At 42.4% G+C, this 18,809-nt stretch overlaps 1 protein-coding gene across 3 annotated transcripts in view; it reads left to right on the plus strand.

The window, feature by feature from the left end:
• afap1 (actin filament associated protein 1) overlaps positions 1-18,809 on the plus strand; it is a 173,301-nt gene that overhangs the window by 85,240 nt on the left and 69,252 nt on the right. For all 3 annotated transcript variants that reach the window (XM_055938949.1, XM_055938948.1, XM_055938950.1), the window contains exons 2-3: positions 5,940-6,068; positions 6,621-6,703. In XM_055938949.1, the coding sequence (XP_055794924.1) occupies positions 5,940-6,068; positions 6,621-6,703 (212 nt within the window). The remainder of the gene's footprint in view (positions 1-5,939; positions 6,069-6,620; positions 6,704-18,809) is intronic.

Raw genomic sequence — 18,809 nt, forward strand, 5'->3', positions numbered from 1 at the left:
GAACTCAAGCATACCTGGCCTGCACACAAACGATGTTTAGTGGGTCATAGGTGCAGTGCACATATAAACAGCCTGTCATGGGTCCAGGTCTGGAGTATCTCATGCCCATTAGCTCAGTCAACACATGAAGTCTGGGCGGGATCCATCAGCGGACATCAAAGTGGAGCAGCAGACTACTGCTTGGTACTTTGAAATGAGCCAAGGACGCCAGTGCTCCCTCAGAAGCTTGGCTCAGGTTTCTCAAACAGATTTGTCAGATTACATAACCTTTATGATCTAACCTACATGATATATGGTTTAGATTAGTAGTTGTAGTACCCATTTAGAGACTGGTTATAGGATGGAGGATGATGCTGCTCTCTCTAATTTGTCTAAATACACCCGCTGTTCTTCCTGTGCTTTGAGGAGTTTGTTGAGTTGTGCATACAGATGTAGGATCTTAATTTGACCACTTTCTCACAAATAATCCTGCAGTAACATAAAAAGTGAATTATTGTGTGGATTATAATGAACGGACATTTTTAAACCTTGAATACTACAAGTTTGCATTTCCTGATGTGCAGGACATATCCTGAAACAACATGGTGGTCAAATTAAGATCCTACATCTGTAGGTAGGTTGCCTAGCACTTAGTGTGTCTTAATTAATAAAGTAGTGACACGTTGTTATGGGAAATGCAGTCTCTAAGGTGAGAGATAAAAACATCAGATTTATTTTCTTGCCCTGAGTTTGTGGGTGTGTATTTGTGCATTTATCAGTCTCTGTCTGTCTCTTATTTATAAATGGTGTCTGTCTGTAGCACACACGTCTGTTGTGTTTAGTCTGGGGATGTGACAGCCTTTCAAGTCAGGACCAGCTCTTAAACACACACACACCGCCTAGGGCCTATCATAAAAGTCACAGGAGAAGGTAGAGCAGTGTTTAAGGACCTGTCAGACATCACACAAACAACTGATAGACAGACAGACACACACTAAAGAAAGTATGGTGGGCGGGTGCATACAGTCAGTCCATTTTAAATTAGGGCACTACAACATTTAATTTTAAACACAAGACTGGTATTTATGTCAGTGAAAGCAGACGGTCTCAAGTTCAACTATAGATCTAGGCCCAAACAAGACCCTGTCCGGAAACATGTTCACCTGGAACCAAACATGTTCACCTGGAACCTAACATGTTCACCTGGAACCAAACATGTTCACCTGGAACCAAACATGTTCACCTGGAACCAAACATGTTCACCTGGAACCTAACATGTTCACCTGGAACCAAACATGTTCACCTGGAACCAAACATGTTCACCTGGAACCTAACACGTTCACCTGGAACCTAACACGTTCACCTGGAACCTAACACGTTCACTTAGACACAAACATGTTCACCTGGAACCTAACATGTTCACCTGGAACCTAACACGTTCACCTGGAACCTAACACGTTTACCTGGAACCTAACACGTTCACCTGGAACCTAACACGTTCACCTGGAACCTAACACGTTTACCTGGAACCTAACATGTTCACCTGGAACCTAACACGTTCACCTGGAACCTAACACGTTCACTTAGACACAAACATGTTCACCTGGAACCTAACACGTTCACTTAGACACAAACATGTTCACCTGGAACCTAACATGTTCACCTGGAACCTAACACGTTTACCTGGAACCTAACATGTTCACCTGGAACCTAACACGTTTACCTGGAACCTAACATGTTCACCTGGAACCTAACATGTTCACCTGGAACCTAACATGTTCACCTGGAACCTAACATGTTTACCTGGAACCTAACATGTTCACCTGGAACCTAACATGTTCACCTGGAACCTAACACGTTTACCTGGAACCTAACATGTTCACCTGGAACCTAACACGTTCACTTAGACACAAACATGTTCACCTGGAACCTAACACGTTTACCTGGAACCTAACACGTTCACCTGGAACCTAACACGTTCACCTGGAACCTAACATGTTCACCTGGAACCAAACATGTTCACCTGGAACCTAACATGTTTACCTGGAACCTAACATGTTCACCTGGAACCAAACATGTTCACCTGGAACCAAACATGTTCACCTGGAACCTAACACGTTCACCTGGAACCTAACACGTTCACCTGGAACCTAACACGTTCACCTGGAACCAAACACGTTCACCTGGAACCTAACATGTTTACCTGGAACCTAACATGTTCACCTGGAACCAAACATGTTCACCTGGAACCAAACATGTTCACCTGGAACCAAACATGTTCACCTGGAACCTAACATGTTCACCTGGAACCAAACATGTTCACCTGGAACCTAACATGTTCACCTGGAACCTAACACTTTCACCTGGAACCTAACACGTTCACCTGGAACCTAACACGTTCACCTGGAACCTAACACGTTCACCTGGAACGAAACACGTTCACCTGGAACGAAACACGTTCACCTGGAACCTAACACGTTCACCTGGAACCTAACACGTTCACCTGGAACCTAACACGTTCACCTGGAACCTAACACGTTCACCTGGAACCTAACACGTTCACCTGGAACCTAACACGTTCACCTGGAACCTAACACGTTCACCTGGAACCTAACACGTTCACCTGGAACCTAACACGTTCACTTAGACACAAACATGTAAACCCTTTGGCCCCCGTGATCTTCCTCATAACCCTTTACCTCTCTTGCTTGGTCCAAGAATTACGACTGACTGCCCCCGAGCTGAGACATTCTCCTGTAGGTTCAAGGTGTGTCCACATCTTGACTCAAGAGGGGGTTTAGTGTTTTAAGAAGGCCCAGCCAGAAGCTATCTTTTGGCATCGGAGCCTGTTGACATGGGGAGTTTTGTTAGTGTAGAGTGCTGAGTGTTGGCGAGAGAGGGGGAGAAAGAGAGAGGGAGGGGGGAGCGAGGGGGATGGAGGGTGAGCGAGAGAGGGGGAGAGAGAGAGAGACAGGGGGAGGGGTGGGTGAGCGAGAGTGGGGGAGCAAGAGAGAGAGATGGGGGGCGAGGGAGGGAGAAGGGGGGAGGGGGTGAGGGAGGGAGGGATAGAGAGAGGTGGGGGGGTGAGCGAGGGAGGGAGCGAGAGGGGGAGGGGGGGTGAGCGAGGGAGGGAGAGAGAGAGAGGGGGAGCGAGGGAGAGAGAGAGAGTGAGTGGGTAGGTGGTTTGTTTGCGTGGTTTACTGTTTTAGTTCATAGCCCTAAAGGATTGTTCGAGGGTGGTCCTCTTCGCTCCACACCACCTACTTCTAATTCCCTTAAGCCGTCTGGGATTTTAATGCATATTGTTGCTCCCCCAACACACGTTTTGACCACCCCTGTTGGAAGTCCGCTAAACCTATTCAGTCTTTCTCTATCCAAAGGCATGAGCTCACCAATACACTGTGAAATTGGACGTAAAACTCTGAAGACTCCTGGCTGCAACACTTGTACAGTAAGAAAGGCTGGAATCCATGTATGCTGTCATGCACTTTTTTGTTGTTGTTGTTGCCATTTACACAACTGGTCCAAGACTGCTGTAATGACGTTGTTCAGCATGACTAAGTGTTGGTCTGGGGTTTGGAAAACTGATCAAAAATCTGTTTCTGAAGGGCAGAAAGTAACCAACGACTATTTTAGCCTGATATTGAGGTGCTTGTTTAGTCTTAGGCTATTTCCTATGGCTCCCTCTCCTTCTCTCTTTTTCTCTCTCTATGTCTGTCTGTCTTTTGTCTCCCCTCTCTATATCCCGCTCTCTCCCCCCTGGCTTCCACCTCTCTCTCCCCCCTGGCTTCCACCTCTCTCTCCCTCCTGCCTTCCACCTCTCTCATAGGATAATACGATTAAAACAGGAATGTGTGAAAGTTGCTGTTTGTATCGAGAGAGGGAGAGACTCCCAGTCTTGTCCGTGGCTCAGAGTGAAATATGAGCGTGTGTTTTAACCTCATAAATGTCAAATCAAATCAAATATCTCTCCCAGACAACGATATGCACCAATCTCCAGGCCAGACAACGGTATGCACCAATATCCATGCCAGACAACAGTATGCACCAATCTCCAGGCCAGACAACGGTATGCACCAATCTCTATCCCAGACAACGGTATGCACCAATATCCATCCCAGACAACGATATGCACCAATATCCATGCCAGAAAACGGTATGCACAAATCTCCATCCCAGACAACTGATCAAAAGTTTGGGCCACCCTCCTCAAACTGTACATCCCTATCATTCATTGAAGTCAAGGGGGTCCTTCAGGCTTTTACAGGGCCGACTAGATATTATATCATTGCAGGTGTCTGGCAAAAACAATACGTACTGTACTTTTGTGAATTGAGACTCTGCCCAAAACACTGTGTGCTGTTGTGCTAAGAACATTCCAAAGCGTTTCATTGGCTGTCCGTCAGATTTCACATTAAGATGGGATGCCTATAGTTGCGTTATAATTTACTGTGACATATACGAGTATTGCAAATACTCGTTGGTTTTGTGTCAAGCAAACAAAAGACAAAGCAGATTTAACTTCTTTAGTAAAACAGCTCTAATGTTGTAAACAAACAGCACTATGTTGCCAACCAGAGTCACATGGATTTTCTAAGCTATAACACACAATATTAGTCATACAGCAGGTTGGTCTGTGTGTTTTTATTTTGTTATGGGAAAAATATTGCGATACTGGTATCGTCCTGGACCTAATGACATAATGCATAACTCGATAATACACTACATGACCAAAAGTATATGGACACCTGCTCGTCTAAGAGTTGGTCCCCCTTTTGCTGCTATAACAGCCTCCACTCTTCTGGGAAGGCTTTCCACTAGATGTTGGAACATTGCTACAGGGACTTGCTTCCATTCAGCCACAAGAGCATTAGTGAGGTCGGGCACTGATGTTGGGCGATTAGGCCTGGCTCGCAGTCGGCGTTCCAATTCATCCTCAAGGTGTTCGATGGGGTTGCAGTCAGTTCTCTGTGCAGGCCAGTCAAGTTCTTCCACACCGATCTCGACAAACCATTTCTGTATGGACCTCGCTTTATGCATGGTGGCATACATTTGAGGGGGTGTCCACATACTGTTGTAAGTATGTGTGTGTGTGTGTGTGCATTCCGGTGAATTCTCTGCAGAACTAACCACAGATAGGACCTATGATTATATGATGAGCTAACCAACTACAACTTGTAAGGTCATGTCAACAGCGGAGACTGGACCTGCCAACCTCCCCTCTTTAGACTTCATATGATGTCATCAGCAATTACATCATCTCATGTTTATGACAGGCTCTACTGGAACTCAAAGGGCTGAACTATGGAAGATAGAGGGGTGTTCTTTATCCACAGCCTGGTTCTGTATTGATGTGCAGCGCATAACACCCTCATATCACCCCTACAAACTCAATGTGAAGCGATCCGTAACATGTCCTGAGAGAACCATACCCTTTTCTCACTCCCAGTGAAAGACACACACACACACACACACACACACACACACACACACACACACACACACACACACACACACACACACACACACACACACACACACACACACACACACACACACACACACCCTTACCTACACCTTCAGCTATGTATTTATATGGGCTTTGCCTATTGTTTTGCTGTATGAAGAGGAGAGGAGGTGTATTTTCCCAGAGCTGTAAATCAGCGTTGATAGCAGGGAGGGAGATTCCTCAGGTGTTGTACCAGTGCCAGCCTGGGTTTTACCTTTCCATCTGTATCTAACACTGTGAATGTCTTACAGAATGTTTCTGCATAACACCTGAGGTGTTCCTCTGTTTCCTCAGACAGGAGGCTGGTGTAACTGTATTCCCAGCACTGTTGAAATCAACGATGTCATTCATACACATAACTTAGTGCTTATCCATTACCAAGACATTACCATCAACCCTGGTGATGTCTAACATTCTAACACTGTGGCTTTTTTTTTTTGTCTCTTTGAAGCCATGGAGGAGTTGGTGTGTGAGCTGCGTCTGTTCCTGGACCTGCTGGACAGGGAGTATCTGAGCTCTGGGGTCAGGGAGAAGAAGAAGCTCATCTCTGACATCCTCCACAGGGTCCTCACCGCTAAAGGTTACAAACGCAGCTATTATCAAATACACTGGCATCTGTCACGTGGTTCGTAAACAACAGGCTGACAGTGAGATGCTTACTTACAGGGCCGTTCCCAACAATGTAGAGAGAAAAAATAATAGTCAAATAATAATAATATTAATAACACAAGGAATATATCCACAATGAGTAACAATAATTTGGCTATATACACGAGGTACCAGTACTGAGTCAATGTGCAGTGGTACGAGGTAGTTGAGGTACACACAGTATGTACATTTACTGTAGGTAGGGATAAAGTGACTGTATCATTATCTTGCATACAACCTTTACACAATCTCACTCCACTCTCACATCTCCTACATCCTCCACACGATCCTCAACGGTTAAGACCACAACCTTCACCATCATACAACCGTTACTCAGCGTCAGTTCTCAACCCAGACCAACAGCCATTTCATACCCTCAATCCACACACTCTACCACATTACCATTATCATCATACCTAATCTATGCCATTGCATTTTATGTTTGTTGATACTAATTTGATCTCTCTCTCTCTTCCTCTCTCAGAGCCCTCGTTCAAGTCAGAGGTCCACAGCAGCCTTCCGGCACCCCCTCAGATGCCACTCCCTGAGATCCCACACCCCTGGCTCGTAAGACCACCTCACACACCATCGCTCTCTCTCTGACCTATGACATCACAACCTTTACATCACATACAGTGCATTCGGAAAGTATTCAGACCCCTTGACTTTTTTTTTACGTTACAGCCTTATTCTAGAATTGATTAAATAAAATATCTACACACAATACCCCATAATGACAAAGCGAACATTTTTGCACATTTATTAACAATAAAAAGCAGAAATACCTTATTTACATTATTATTCAGACCCTTTGCTATCAGACTTGAAATTGATCTCAGGTGCATTCTGTTTCCATTGATCATCCTTGAGGTGTTTCTACAACTTGATTGGAGTCCACCTGTGGTAAATGAAATTGATTGGACATGATTTGGGAAAGGCACACACCTGTCTATATAAAGGTCCCACAGTTGACAGTGCATGTCAGAGAAAAAACCAAGTCATGAGGTCGAAGGAATTGTGCGTAGAGCTCTGAGACAGGATTGTGTCGAGGCACAGATCTGGGGAGGGGGACAAAAAACAAAAACATTTGGCAGCATTGAAGGTCCCCAAGAACAGAGTGACTTCTATCATTCTTAAATGGAAGAAGGCACATGACAGCCCAATTTGAGTTTGCCAAATGTAGCTAAAGGAATCTCAGACCATGAGAAACAAGATTATCTGGTCTGATGAAAACCAAGATTGAACTCTTTGGCCTGAAAGCCAAGCATCACGTCTGGAGGAAACATGGCACCGTCCCTGCGGTGAAGCATGGTGGTGGCAGCATCATGGTGGTGGCACCATCCCTACGGTGAAGCACGGTGGTGGCAGCATCATGCTATGGGGAAGTTTTTCAGTGGCAGGGACTGGGAGACTAGTCAGGATTGAGTGAAAGATGAACGAAGCAAAGTACAGAGAGATCCTTGATGAAAACTCCAAAGCGCTCAGGACCTCAGACTGGGGCAAAGGTTCACCTTCCAACAGGACAACGACCCTAAGCACACAGCCAAGACAACGCAGGAGTGGCTTTGGGACAAGTCTCTGAATGTCCTTGAGTGGCCCAGCAAGAGCCCAGACTTGAACCTGATCGAATATCTCTGGAGAGACCTGAGAATAGCTGTGCAGTGATGCTCACCATCCAACCTGATAGAGCTTGAGAGGATCTGCAGAGAAGAATGGGAGAAACTCCACAAATACAGGTGTACCAAGCTTGAAGAGTAATAACCAAGAAGAATCGTCTGTAATCGCTGCCGAAGGTGCTTCAACAAAAGTACTGAGTAAAGGGTCTGAATACCTACAGTACCAGTCAAAAGTTTGGACTCATCTACTCATTCAAGGGTTTTTCTTTATTTTTACAATTTTCTACATTGTCAAATAATAGTGAAAACATCAAAACTATGAATGACACATATTGAGTCATGTAGTAACCAATTTTTTAAAAAACAAATCAAAATCTATTTTTTTTTTGAGATTCTTCAAAGTAGCCACCCTTTGCCTTGATTACAGCTTTGCACACGCTTGGCATTCTCTCAACCACCTTCATGTAGTAATCACCTGGAATGCATTTCAATTAACAGGCTTGCCTTGTTAAAAGTTAATTTGTGGAATTTCTTTCCTTCTTAATGTGTTTGAGCCAATCAGTTGTGTTGTGACAAGGTAGGGGGGTTATACAGCAGATAGTCCTATTTGGTAAAAGACCAAGTCCATATCATATCAAGAAAAGCTCAAATAAGCAAAGAGAAACGACAGTCCATCATTGCTTTAATAAGACAGGTCAGTCAAAATCCGGAAAATTTCAAGAACTTTGAAAGTTTCTTCAAGGGCATTCGCAAAAACCATCAAGCACTGTGATGAAACTGTCTCTCATGAGGACCGCCACAGGAAAGGAAGACCCAGAGTTACCTCTGCTGCAGAGGATAAGTTCATTAGAGTTAACTGCACCTCAGATTGCAGCCCAAATAAATGGTTCACAGAGTTCAAGTAACAGACACATCTCAACATCAACTGTTCCGAGGAGACTGCGTGAATCAGGCCTTCATGGTTGATTTTGCTGCAAAGAAACCACTACTAAAGGACACCAATAATAAGAAGAGACTTGCTTGGGCCAAGAAAAACAAGCAATGGACATTAGACTGGTGGAAATCTGTCCTTTGGTCTGATGAGTCCAAATTTTAGATTTTTGGTTCCAACCGCTGTGTCTTTGTGAGACGCAGAGTAGGTGAACGGATGATCTCTGCATGTGTGGTTCCCACCGTGAAGCATGAAGGAGGAGGTGTGATGGTGTGGGGGTGCTTTGCTGGTTATACGGTCTGTGATTTATTTAGAATTCAAGGCCAACTTAACCAGCATGGCTACCACAGCATTCTGCAAGGATACGCCATCCCATCTGGTTTGCGCTTAGTGGGACTATCATTTGTTTTTGAATAGGACAATGACCCAAAACACACCTCCGGGCTGTGTAAGGGCTATTTGACCAATAAGGAGAGTGATGGAGTGCTGCATCAGATGACCTGGCCTCCACAATCACCCGACCTCAAACCAATTGAGATGGTTTAGGATGAGTTGGACCACAGAGTGAAGGAAAAGCAGCCAACAAGTGCTCAGCATATGTGGAAACTCCTTCAAGACTGTTGGAAAAGCATTCCAGGTGAAGCTGGTTGAGAGAATGCCAAGAGTGTCCAAAGCTGTCATCAAGGCAAAGGGTGGCTACTTGGAAGAACCTTAAATATAATATATATATATATATATATTTGTTTAACACTTGTTTGGTTACTACATGATTCCATATGTGTATTACATCGTTTTGATGTCTTCACTATTATTCTACAATGTAGAAAATAGTACAAATAAAGAAAAAACCTTGAATGAGTAGGTGGGTCCAAACTTTTGACTGGTACTGTATGTGAATGTCATATTTCATATATATATGTTTTTTTATACATTTGCAAAAATGTCTAAAACCCTTTTTTTTGCTTTGTTATTGTGGAGTATTGTGTATAGATTGATGGGGCGAAACAACAATTTAATCAATTTTAGAATAAGGCTGTAACGTATCAAAATGTGGAAAAAGTCAAGGGAAATACTTTCCTAGAGCACCCTAACCCGCACTGATTGGGCATGGTAGTGATTTGTACGAGAAATGCAATGTCTTCAATCAGATCCCAACGCAACTTGTTCATTGTCCTTGAAAAGGGAATTCTTTCCCCATTCTTCAACCGCATGTGATTGGACAATTTGAGACATGTTGCATGAGCTCAACACAGATCGCATGCACTACTCTGTCCCGTGAATGTCACGTCCAGTCATATTGGAGGATGTTGCAACCATGTGAAATGTCCCAGGGCATGTTACAGTCTCATATAAAGCAGGATGGGAGTTTTGAGTTCAATATGGTTCTGCTCTCTCGCCACCTCCCAACTCACCTGTGTGTGTGTGTGTGTGTGTGTGTGTGTGTGTGTGTGTGTGTGTGTGTGTGTGTGTGTGTGTGAGTGTGTGTGTGTGTGTGTGTGTGTGTGTGTGTGTGTGTGTGTGTGTGTGTGTGTGTGTGTGTGTGTGTGTGTGTGTGTGTGTGTGTGTGTGTGTGTGTGTGTGTGTGTGTGTGTGTGTGTGTCCCGAACACTGCCAGTGACTGCAGGTCAAAGGAGAGTTGCATGTTTTATAGTTCCCCTAGGAAACTAGAGAGATGGGAGTGCAGTTTCTCTCTATCTCTCTCTGTCTCTATCTCTCTCTGTCTCTATCTCTCTCTCTATATATACAGTGGGGCAAAAAAGTATTTAGTCAGCCACCAATTGTGCAAGTTCTCCCACTTAAAAAGATGAGAGAGGCCTGTAATTTTCATCATAGGTACACTTCAACTATGACAGACAAAATGAGGAAAAAAAATCCAGAAAATCACATTGTAGGATTTTGAATGAATTTATTTGCAAATTATGGTGGAATATAAGTATTTGGTCACCTACAAACAAGCAAGATTTCTGGCTCTCACAGACCTATAACTTCTTCTTTAAGAGGCTCCTCTGTCCTCCACTCGTTACCTGTATTAATGGCGCCTGTTTGAACTTGTTATCAGTATAAAAGACACCTGTCCACAACCTCAAACAGTCACACTCCAAACTCCACTATGGCCAAGACCAAAGAGCTGTCAAAGGACACCAGAAACAAAATTGTAGACCTGCACCAGGCTGGGAAGACTGAATCTGCAATAGGTAAGCAGCTTGGTTTGAAGAAATCAACTGTGGGAGCAATTATTAGGAAATGGAAGACATACAAGACCACTGATAATCTCCCTCGATCTGGGGCTCCACGCAAGATCTCACCCCGTGGGGTCAAAATGATCACAAGAACGGTGAGCAGAAATCCCAGAACCACACGGGGCAACGAAGGAGTGGCTTCGTAAGAAGCATTTCAAGGTCCTGGAGTGGTCTAGCCAGTCTCCAGATCGCAATCCCATAGAAAATCTTTGGAGGGAGTTGAAAGTCCATGTTGCCCAGCAACAGCCCCAAAACATCACTGCTCTAGAGGAGATCTGCATGGAGGAATGGGCCAAAATACCAGGAACAGTGTGTGAAAACCTTGTGAAGACTTACAGAAAACGTTTGACCTCTGTCATTGCCAACAAAGGGTATATAACAAAGTATTGAGATAAACTTTTGTTATTGACCAAATACTTATTTTCCACAATAATTTGCAAATAAATTCATAAAAAATCCTACAATGTGATTTTCAGATTTTTTTTCTTCTCATTTTGTCTGTCATAGTTGAATTGTACCTATGATGAAAATTACAGGCCTCTCATCTTTTTAAGTGGGAGAACTTGCACAATTGGTGGCTGACTAAATACTTTTTTGCCCCAATGTATATATATATATCGCTCTCTGTCTCTCTCTCTCTCTCTCTCTGAAAGTACCATTCATTACATTGCGATGCTGACCTCTGGAAATCTCTCCAAGTAGCTGTGTTTTTCAACTTTCTTTGGTTCTGTTTCACATACCTTGAATCTCCCTCTAAAGTTCTCTAATGTTCTCTAATGTTCTATAATGTTCTCTCCCTCTATCACTCCCTTGCTCTGTCTTCTGTCTCATCCATTCCTTTAAGTCATATCAACCCTATAGCATATTAGGGAGAAAGAAAGACACACACACACGCATACACACCCAGGGCTGAGGGTGTCGGCAGCGGGCTTGTTGCAGGGGAAGCTTAGGGTTGCAACATTCCAGGAACCTTCAATAAATTCACTGGTTTTCCCTAAATCCTGGTTCCCAGTACAGGATGGGATAAGGAGGAATTCCAGAATCCTCCAACCAGGATTTCTAGAAAATCAGGGAATTTATTTAAAGTTTTGCAACCCTAGCCACGCTCTTTCTGTGACCGGCCACGGACTAGTTCTGGGCCAAACCCACACACTCTGGAGAGGGAACGGAATGAGACGAACCAGGGCTTCTCTCTGTTGCTTCAGATGATGTTACTGTATGTGGAACGGATACTAGTGAAGCCACAATCTTGGTTTAGGGCGATGACTGCATCTGGTCGTTGAATGACTATATAGCATTTTGTTGGGTCAACAGTCCTGGACTTCCTAGAATAAGCATAAATACATAATTTAGCAATGTCGTCTGACATGCTAACATGCTAACACAGACCCTCTGAGTGAGTAGGGCGGAGATATGCTGGCCACATGGGTGGTGCTATTAGCAGAGAAATACAATGTTGATAGAGTCCCTCTGTCCCTAAGAATAGCTATTTGTGTCAGGGGAATTTATGTTTTGTTGACACACACACACACACACACACACACACACACACACACACACACACACACACACACACACACACACACACACACACACACACACACACACACACACACACACACACACACACACACACACACATCATTAGGGATTAGGAGACTCATACAGTATATCCATTAATTAGATAGACAGGAATCGGGATGGCTAAGTCCAACCAGCCCAGTGTGTGTGTGTGTGTGTGTGTGTGTGTGTGTGTGTGTGTGTGTGTGTGTGTGTGTGTGTGTGTGTGTGTGTGTGTGTGTGTGTGTGTGTGTGTGTGTGTGAAGGAGAACGTATGAAAGAGTACTGTGTGTGTGTATGTGTGTGTGTGTGTGTGTGTGTGTGTGTGTGTGTGTGTGTGTGTGTGTGTGTGTGTGTGTGTGTGTGTGTGTGTGTGTGTGTGTGTGTGTGTGTGTGTGTGTGTGTGTGTGTGTGTGTGTGAGAAGGAGAACGTATGAAAGAGTACTGTGTGTGTGTGATAAAGAGAGAGACAACACATTAGAAGTGTTGATTTCTGCAGACAGTTGTGAAATCTGTGGCCGTGAATGATCTCAACCACGTAAAGAGTTTCCTTAGTTGGCTCTTTGGACATGATTGTTTGGTTGTGGGGCAAAGGGCCAAGATCTGAGACGTTGGGTCACACTAGTGTGTGTGTGTGTGTGTAGGCTGATTGCTTACTGTGTCTTTACCTTGAGAAAGTAGATAGATCGTAAATGTAAGGGTAGAGACCTGTAGCCTGGTTAGACCAAACGGAACGCTGCACACACACACACACACACACACACACACACACACACACACACACACACACACACACACACACACACACACACACACACACACACACACACACACACACACACACACACACACACACACACACTGTTTTACTTGTTGAGTACAGCTTTCAGTCTGGTTTAACCAAGCTGGGCTCTTAACTCCAGGACAGGAGTTTTCCTGAGCGGGTCACATGGTCAGGGTGTCAGGAGAACCTCAGAGCCATACTTTTAGGAAATGAATTGTCAAGGGTTAATGTCTGCTAAGGGTTAATGACTGCTAGGGGTTAATGACTACTAAGGGTTAATGTCTGCTAGGGGTTAATGACTGCTAGGGGTTAATGTCTACTAGGGGTTAATGTCTGGTAGGGGTTAATGTCTACTAGGGGTTAATGTCTGCTAGGGGTTAATGTCTGCTAGGGGTTAATGACTGCTAGGGGTTAATGTCTGGTAGGGGTTAATGACTGCTAGGGGTTAATGTCTACTAGGGGTTAATGTCTGGTAGGGGTTAATGTCTACTAGGGGTTAATGTCTGGTAGGGGTTAATGTCTACTAGGGGTTAATGTCTGGTAGGGGTTAATGAATACTAGGGGTTAATGTCTAGTAGGGGTTAATGTACTACTAGGGGTTAATGTCTACTAGGGGTTAATGTCTAGTAGGGGTTAATGTCTAGTAGGGGTTAATGTCTAGTAAGGGTTAATGTCTACTAGGGGTTAATGTCTACTAGGGGTTAATGTCTGGTAGGGCTTAATGTCTGGTAGGGGTTAATGTCTACTAGGGGTTAACTTCTTATGGCTGCAGGGGCAGTATTAAGTAGCTTGGATGAAAGGTGCCCAGAGGTGCCCATAGTAAACTGCCTGCTCCTCAGTCCCAGTTGCTAATATATGCATATTATTATTCGTATTGGATAGAAAACACTCTGACGTTTCTAAAACTGTTTGAATGATGTCTGTGAGTATAACAGAACTCATATGGCAGGCAAAAACCTGGGAAAAATCCAAACAGGAAGTGGGAATTCTGAGGCTGGTCGATTTTCAACCAAGACCCTATTGAATTCACAGTGAGATATGGATGAGTTTGTATTCACTTCCTATGGCTTCCACTAGATGTCAACAGTCTGTAGAACCTTGTCTGATGTCTCTACTGTAAAGTGGGGCAGAAGGAGACAGGAATTAGTCAGGTCTATTATGACCTGACCATGCTCTGACCATGCGCGTTCACATGAGAGGGAGTTATGTTCCATTGCACATCTGAAGTCAATGTAATTCTCCGGTTGGAACGTTATTCAAGATTTATGTTAAACACATTCTAAAGATTGATTCAATACATCGTTTGACATGTTTCTACTGACTGTTACGGAACTTTTGGACATTTCGTCTGCTTTTAGTGAACGCGCTTTCTGACTTTGGAATTGTTTACCAAACACGCTAACAAAAATAGCTATTTGGACATTACCCAACAAAACGAACATTTCTTGTGGGAGTCCTGGGAGTGCATTCCGACGAAGATCAGCAAAGTTAAGTGAAGATTTATAATGCTTTTTATGAGTTTTGTTGACTGCACAATTTGGCGGGTAACTGTATGGCTTGCTTTTGTGGCTGAACGCTGTTCTCAGATTATTGAATATTGTGCTTTTGCCGTAAAGCTTTTTGAAATCTGACACAGCGGTTGCATTAAGAACAAGTGTATCTTTAATTCTATGTAAAACATGTATCTTTCATCAAAGTTTATGATGAGTATTTATGTTATTTGACGTGGCTCTCTGCAATTTCTCCGGATATTTTGGAGACATTTCTGAACATGGCGACAATGTAAACTGAGGTTTTTGGATATAAATATTAACTTTATCGAACAAAACATATATGTATTGTGTAACATGAAGTCCTATGAGTGTCATCTGATGAAGATCATCAAAGGTTAGTGATTCATTTTATCTCTATTTCTGCTTTTTGTGGCTCCTGTCTTTGGCTGGAAAAATGACTGTGTTTGTCTGTGATTTTACAGTAACATAACATAATCGGTTGCGGTGCTTTCGCTGAAAAGAATATTTGAAACGGACACTTTGGTGGGATTAACCTTTCATTGCTACCCATCCCGGATCCGGGAGCATCCTCATCAAAAAAGCTGACTAGCATAGCCTAGCCTAACGCGACAGGGATATCATATAATATAATTTTCATGAAATCACAAGTCCAATACAGCAAACGAAAGATAAACATCTTGTGAATCCAGCCATCATTTCCAATTTTTAAAATGTTTTACAGCGAAAACACAATATGTATTTCTATTAGCTAACCACAATAGCAAAAGACTCAACCGCATATTTTCACAATTTTTCTACCGCATAGGTAGCTATCACAAAACCCGACCAAATAGAGATATAATTAGTCACTAACCAAGAATCAACTTCATCAGATGACAGTCTTATAACATGTTATACAATAAATGTATGTTTTGTTCGAAAATGTGCATATTTGAGGTATAAATCATAGTTTTACATTGCAGCTACCATCAAAAATATCACCAAAGCAGCCAGAATAATTACAGAGAGCAACGTGAAATATTCAATACTCATCATAAAACATTTATGAAAAATACATGGTGTACAGCAAATGAAAGATAAACATCTTGTGAATCCAGCCAATATTTTCGATTTTTTTAAGTGTTTTACAGCGAAAACTAAATATAACATTAAATTAGCTTACCACAATAGCCAAACACACAAATGCATTTATTAGCAGCAAAAGGTAGCGAGCGCAAAAACCAGCAAAATATATAAAATGAATCACTAACCTTGACCAACTTCATCAGATGACAGTCTTATAACATCAGGTTATACAATACACTTATGTTTTGTTTGAAAATGTGCATTTTTAGAGCTGAAAACCGTGGTTATACATTGTGAATATGTAGCATCGATTCACCAAATTGTCCGGAGCTATTTTGGACACTCACCTAATCTGACCAAAGAACTCATCATAAACTTTACATAAAAATACTTGTTGGACAGCAAATGAAAGATACACCAGTTCTTAATGCCGTGTTAGATTTTTTAAAATAACCTTACCATAACAAACAGCTTACGTTATAGCGAGACAGCGCCCGCAAAAAGGGCGAATAATAGGACTCAACATTTTCCACGGAAATACGAAATAACATCATAAATTGTTCTTACTTTTGCTGAGCTTCCATCAGAATCTTGTACAATGAGTCCTAGGTCCAGAATAAATCGTTGTTTGGTTTTAGAATGTCCTTCTCTCCTGTCGAATTCGCTCCACAAGGCTAGCCAATGTTGATGACGTTCCCAATTTCTCTCGACGCAGAGAACGGAAAACTCCAAAAGTCCCATTAAACGTTGAATAAACTGATGAAACTCGGTTGAAAAAAACTACTTTATTGTCTACTAGGGGTTAATGTCTACTAGGGGTTAATGTCTAGTAGGGGTTAATGTCTGCTAGGGGTTAATGTCTACTAGGGGTTAATGTCTACCCCTACATTAACCCCTAGTAGTCATTAACCCCTAGTAGACATTAACCCCTAGTAGACATTAACCCCTACTAGACATTAACCCCTAGTAGACATTAACCCCTACCAGACATTAACCCCTACTCAACATTAACCTGTCTAGGATGAGTGTGCCGCTAGCGGCACTCCCCCCCCACCCCCACTGAAAAACCAGTGCCGCGAAATTCAAAAAAAATATTTTTTTAAAATATTTAACTTTCACACATTAAAGTCCAATACAGCTAATGAAAGACACAGATCTTGTGAATCCAGTCAACATGTCCGATTTTTAAAATGTTTTACAGGGAAGACACAATATGTAAAGATGTACATCTATTACCTAAAAACACATTAGCATAATCCACCATCTTTTATTTGTCCACCAACACCAGTAGCTATCACCAATTCGGCTAAACTAAGATATTTATAGCCCCTAACCAAGAAAAAAACTCATCAGATGACAGTCTGATAACATATTTATGGTATGGGATAGGTTTTGTTAGAAAAAAGTGCATATTTCAGGTAGATGGCATAGGTTACAATTGCACCCACCGTCACAAATGGACTAGAATAATTACTATGAGCAACGTGTTTACCTACTCACTAATCATCAAACATTTCGTAAAAATACACAGCATACACTAATCGAAAGACACAGATCCTGTGAATACAGACAATATTTCAGATTTTCTAAGTGTCTTACAGCGAAAACACAATAAATCGTTATATTAGCATAGCACATAGCACATAGCAGCCCAGCATTGATTCTAGCCAAAGTGGGCGATAACGTCAACATCGCCAAAAATATATTAATTTTTTCACTAACCTTCTCAGAATTCTTCAGATGACACTCCTGTAACATCATATTACACAATCCATATAGAGTTTGATCGAAAATGTTTATATTTAGCCACCAAAATCATGGTTAGACAATGTGAAATGTAGCTCAGCTGGTCAGAAAATGTCCTTGCGCCACTTAGACAGTGATCTACTCTTATACATAAATACTCATAAACGTGACTAAAAAATATAGGGTGGACAGGGATTGATAGACAATTTAATTCTTAATACAATTGCGGAATTACATTTTTTAATTTATCCTTACTTTTCAATACAGTTTGCGCCAAGCGAAGCTACGTCAAAAAACATGGCGTCCTAAGCCACTAAATTTTTTCGACAGAAACACGATTTATCATAATAAAAATGTCCTACTTTGAGCTGTTCTTCCATCAGTATCTTGGGCAAAGGATCCTTTCGTTGGAGTAAACGTCTTTTGGTGGAAAGCTGTCCTCTTGCCATGTGGAAATGCCAACTGCGTTCGGGATGAACTGAAAGCGTGCCCAGCTATTCACAGCGTTAAAGAAATAAATGTCCCAAAATCGCACTAAACGGATATAAATTGCTATAAAACGCTTTAAATTAACTACCTTATGATGTTTTTAACTCCTATAACGAGTAAAAACATGACCGGAAAAATATAACAGGCTAAACTAACGCTTGGAAAAATAGCAGGTCGATGTCCTCCACGCGCATTACGCAGCAAGAAAAGAGTTCCTACCTACAGGGTTTTTTTATTTATAGGGCCTGTGAACGCGCAATCGACCCCATTGAAATCGTCATCACGTAAAGGCATCCAGGGGAAGACGTAAGCAGTGTCCGTATAGTCATAGCAAAAACAGTGCCCTTTTGACTGACTCCAGAACAGTGGCCAAAATTTCTGAAATCTGACTCCATGTCAGGGAAATTGCTGTAGAATGGGCTCTGTTCCACTTAGAGACAAAATTTCAACTCCTATAGAAACTATAGACTGTTTTCTATCCAATGATAATAATAATATGCATATTGTACGATCAAGGATTTTGTGGGAAGCCGTTTCAAAAATTACACGATTAGCATAAATAGTCTCAACAGCGCCCCCATCCTCAACAGGTTAACCCCTACTCAACATTAACCCCTAGTAGACATTAACCCCTACCAGACATTAACCCCTAGTAGACATTAACCCCTAGTAGACATGAACCCCTAGTAGACATTAACCCCTAGTAGACATTAACCCCTAGTAGACAT

The sequence above is a fragment of the Salvelinus fontinalis genome, chromosome 11 (genome assembly GCF_029448725.1).
Source record: "Salvelinus fontinalis isolate EN_2023a chromosome 11, ASM2944872v1, whole genome shotgun sequence".
NCBI lineage: Eukaryota > Metazoa > Chordata > Actinopteri > Salmoniformes > Salmonidae > Salvelinus > Salvelinus fontinalis.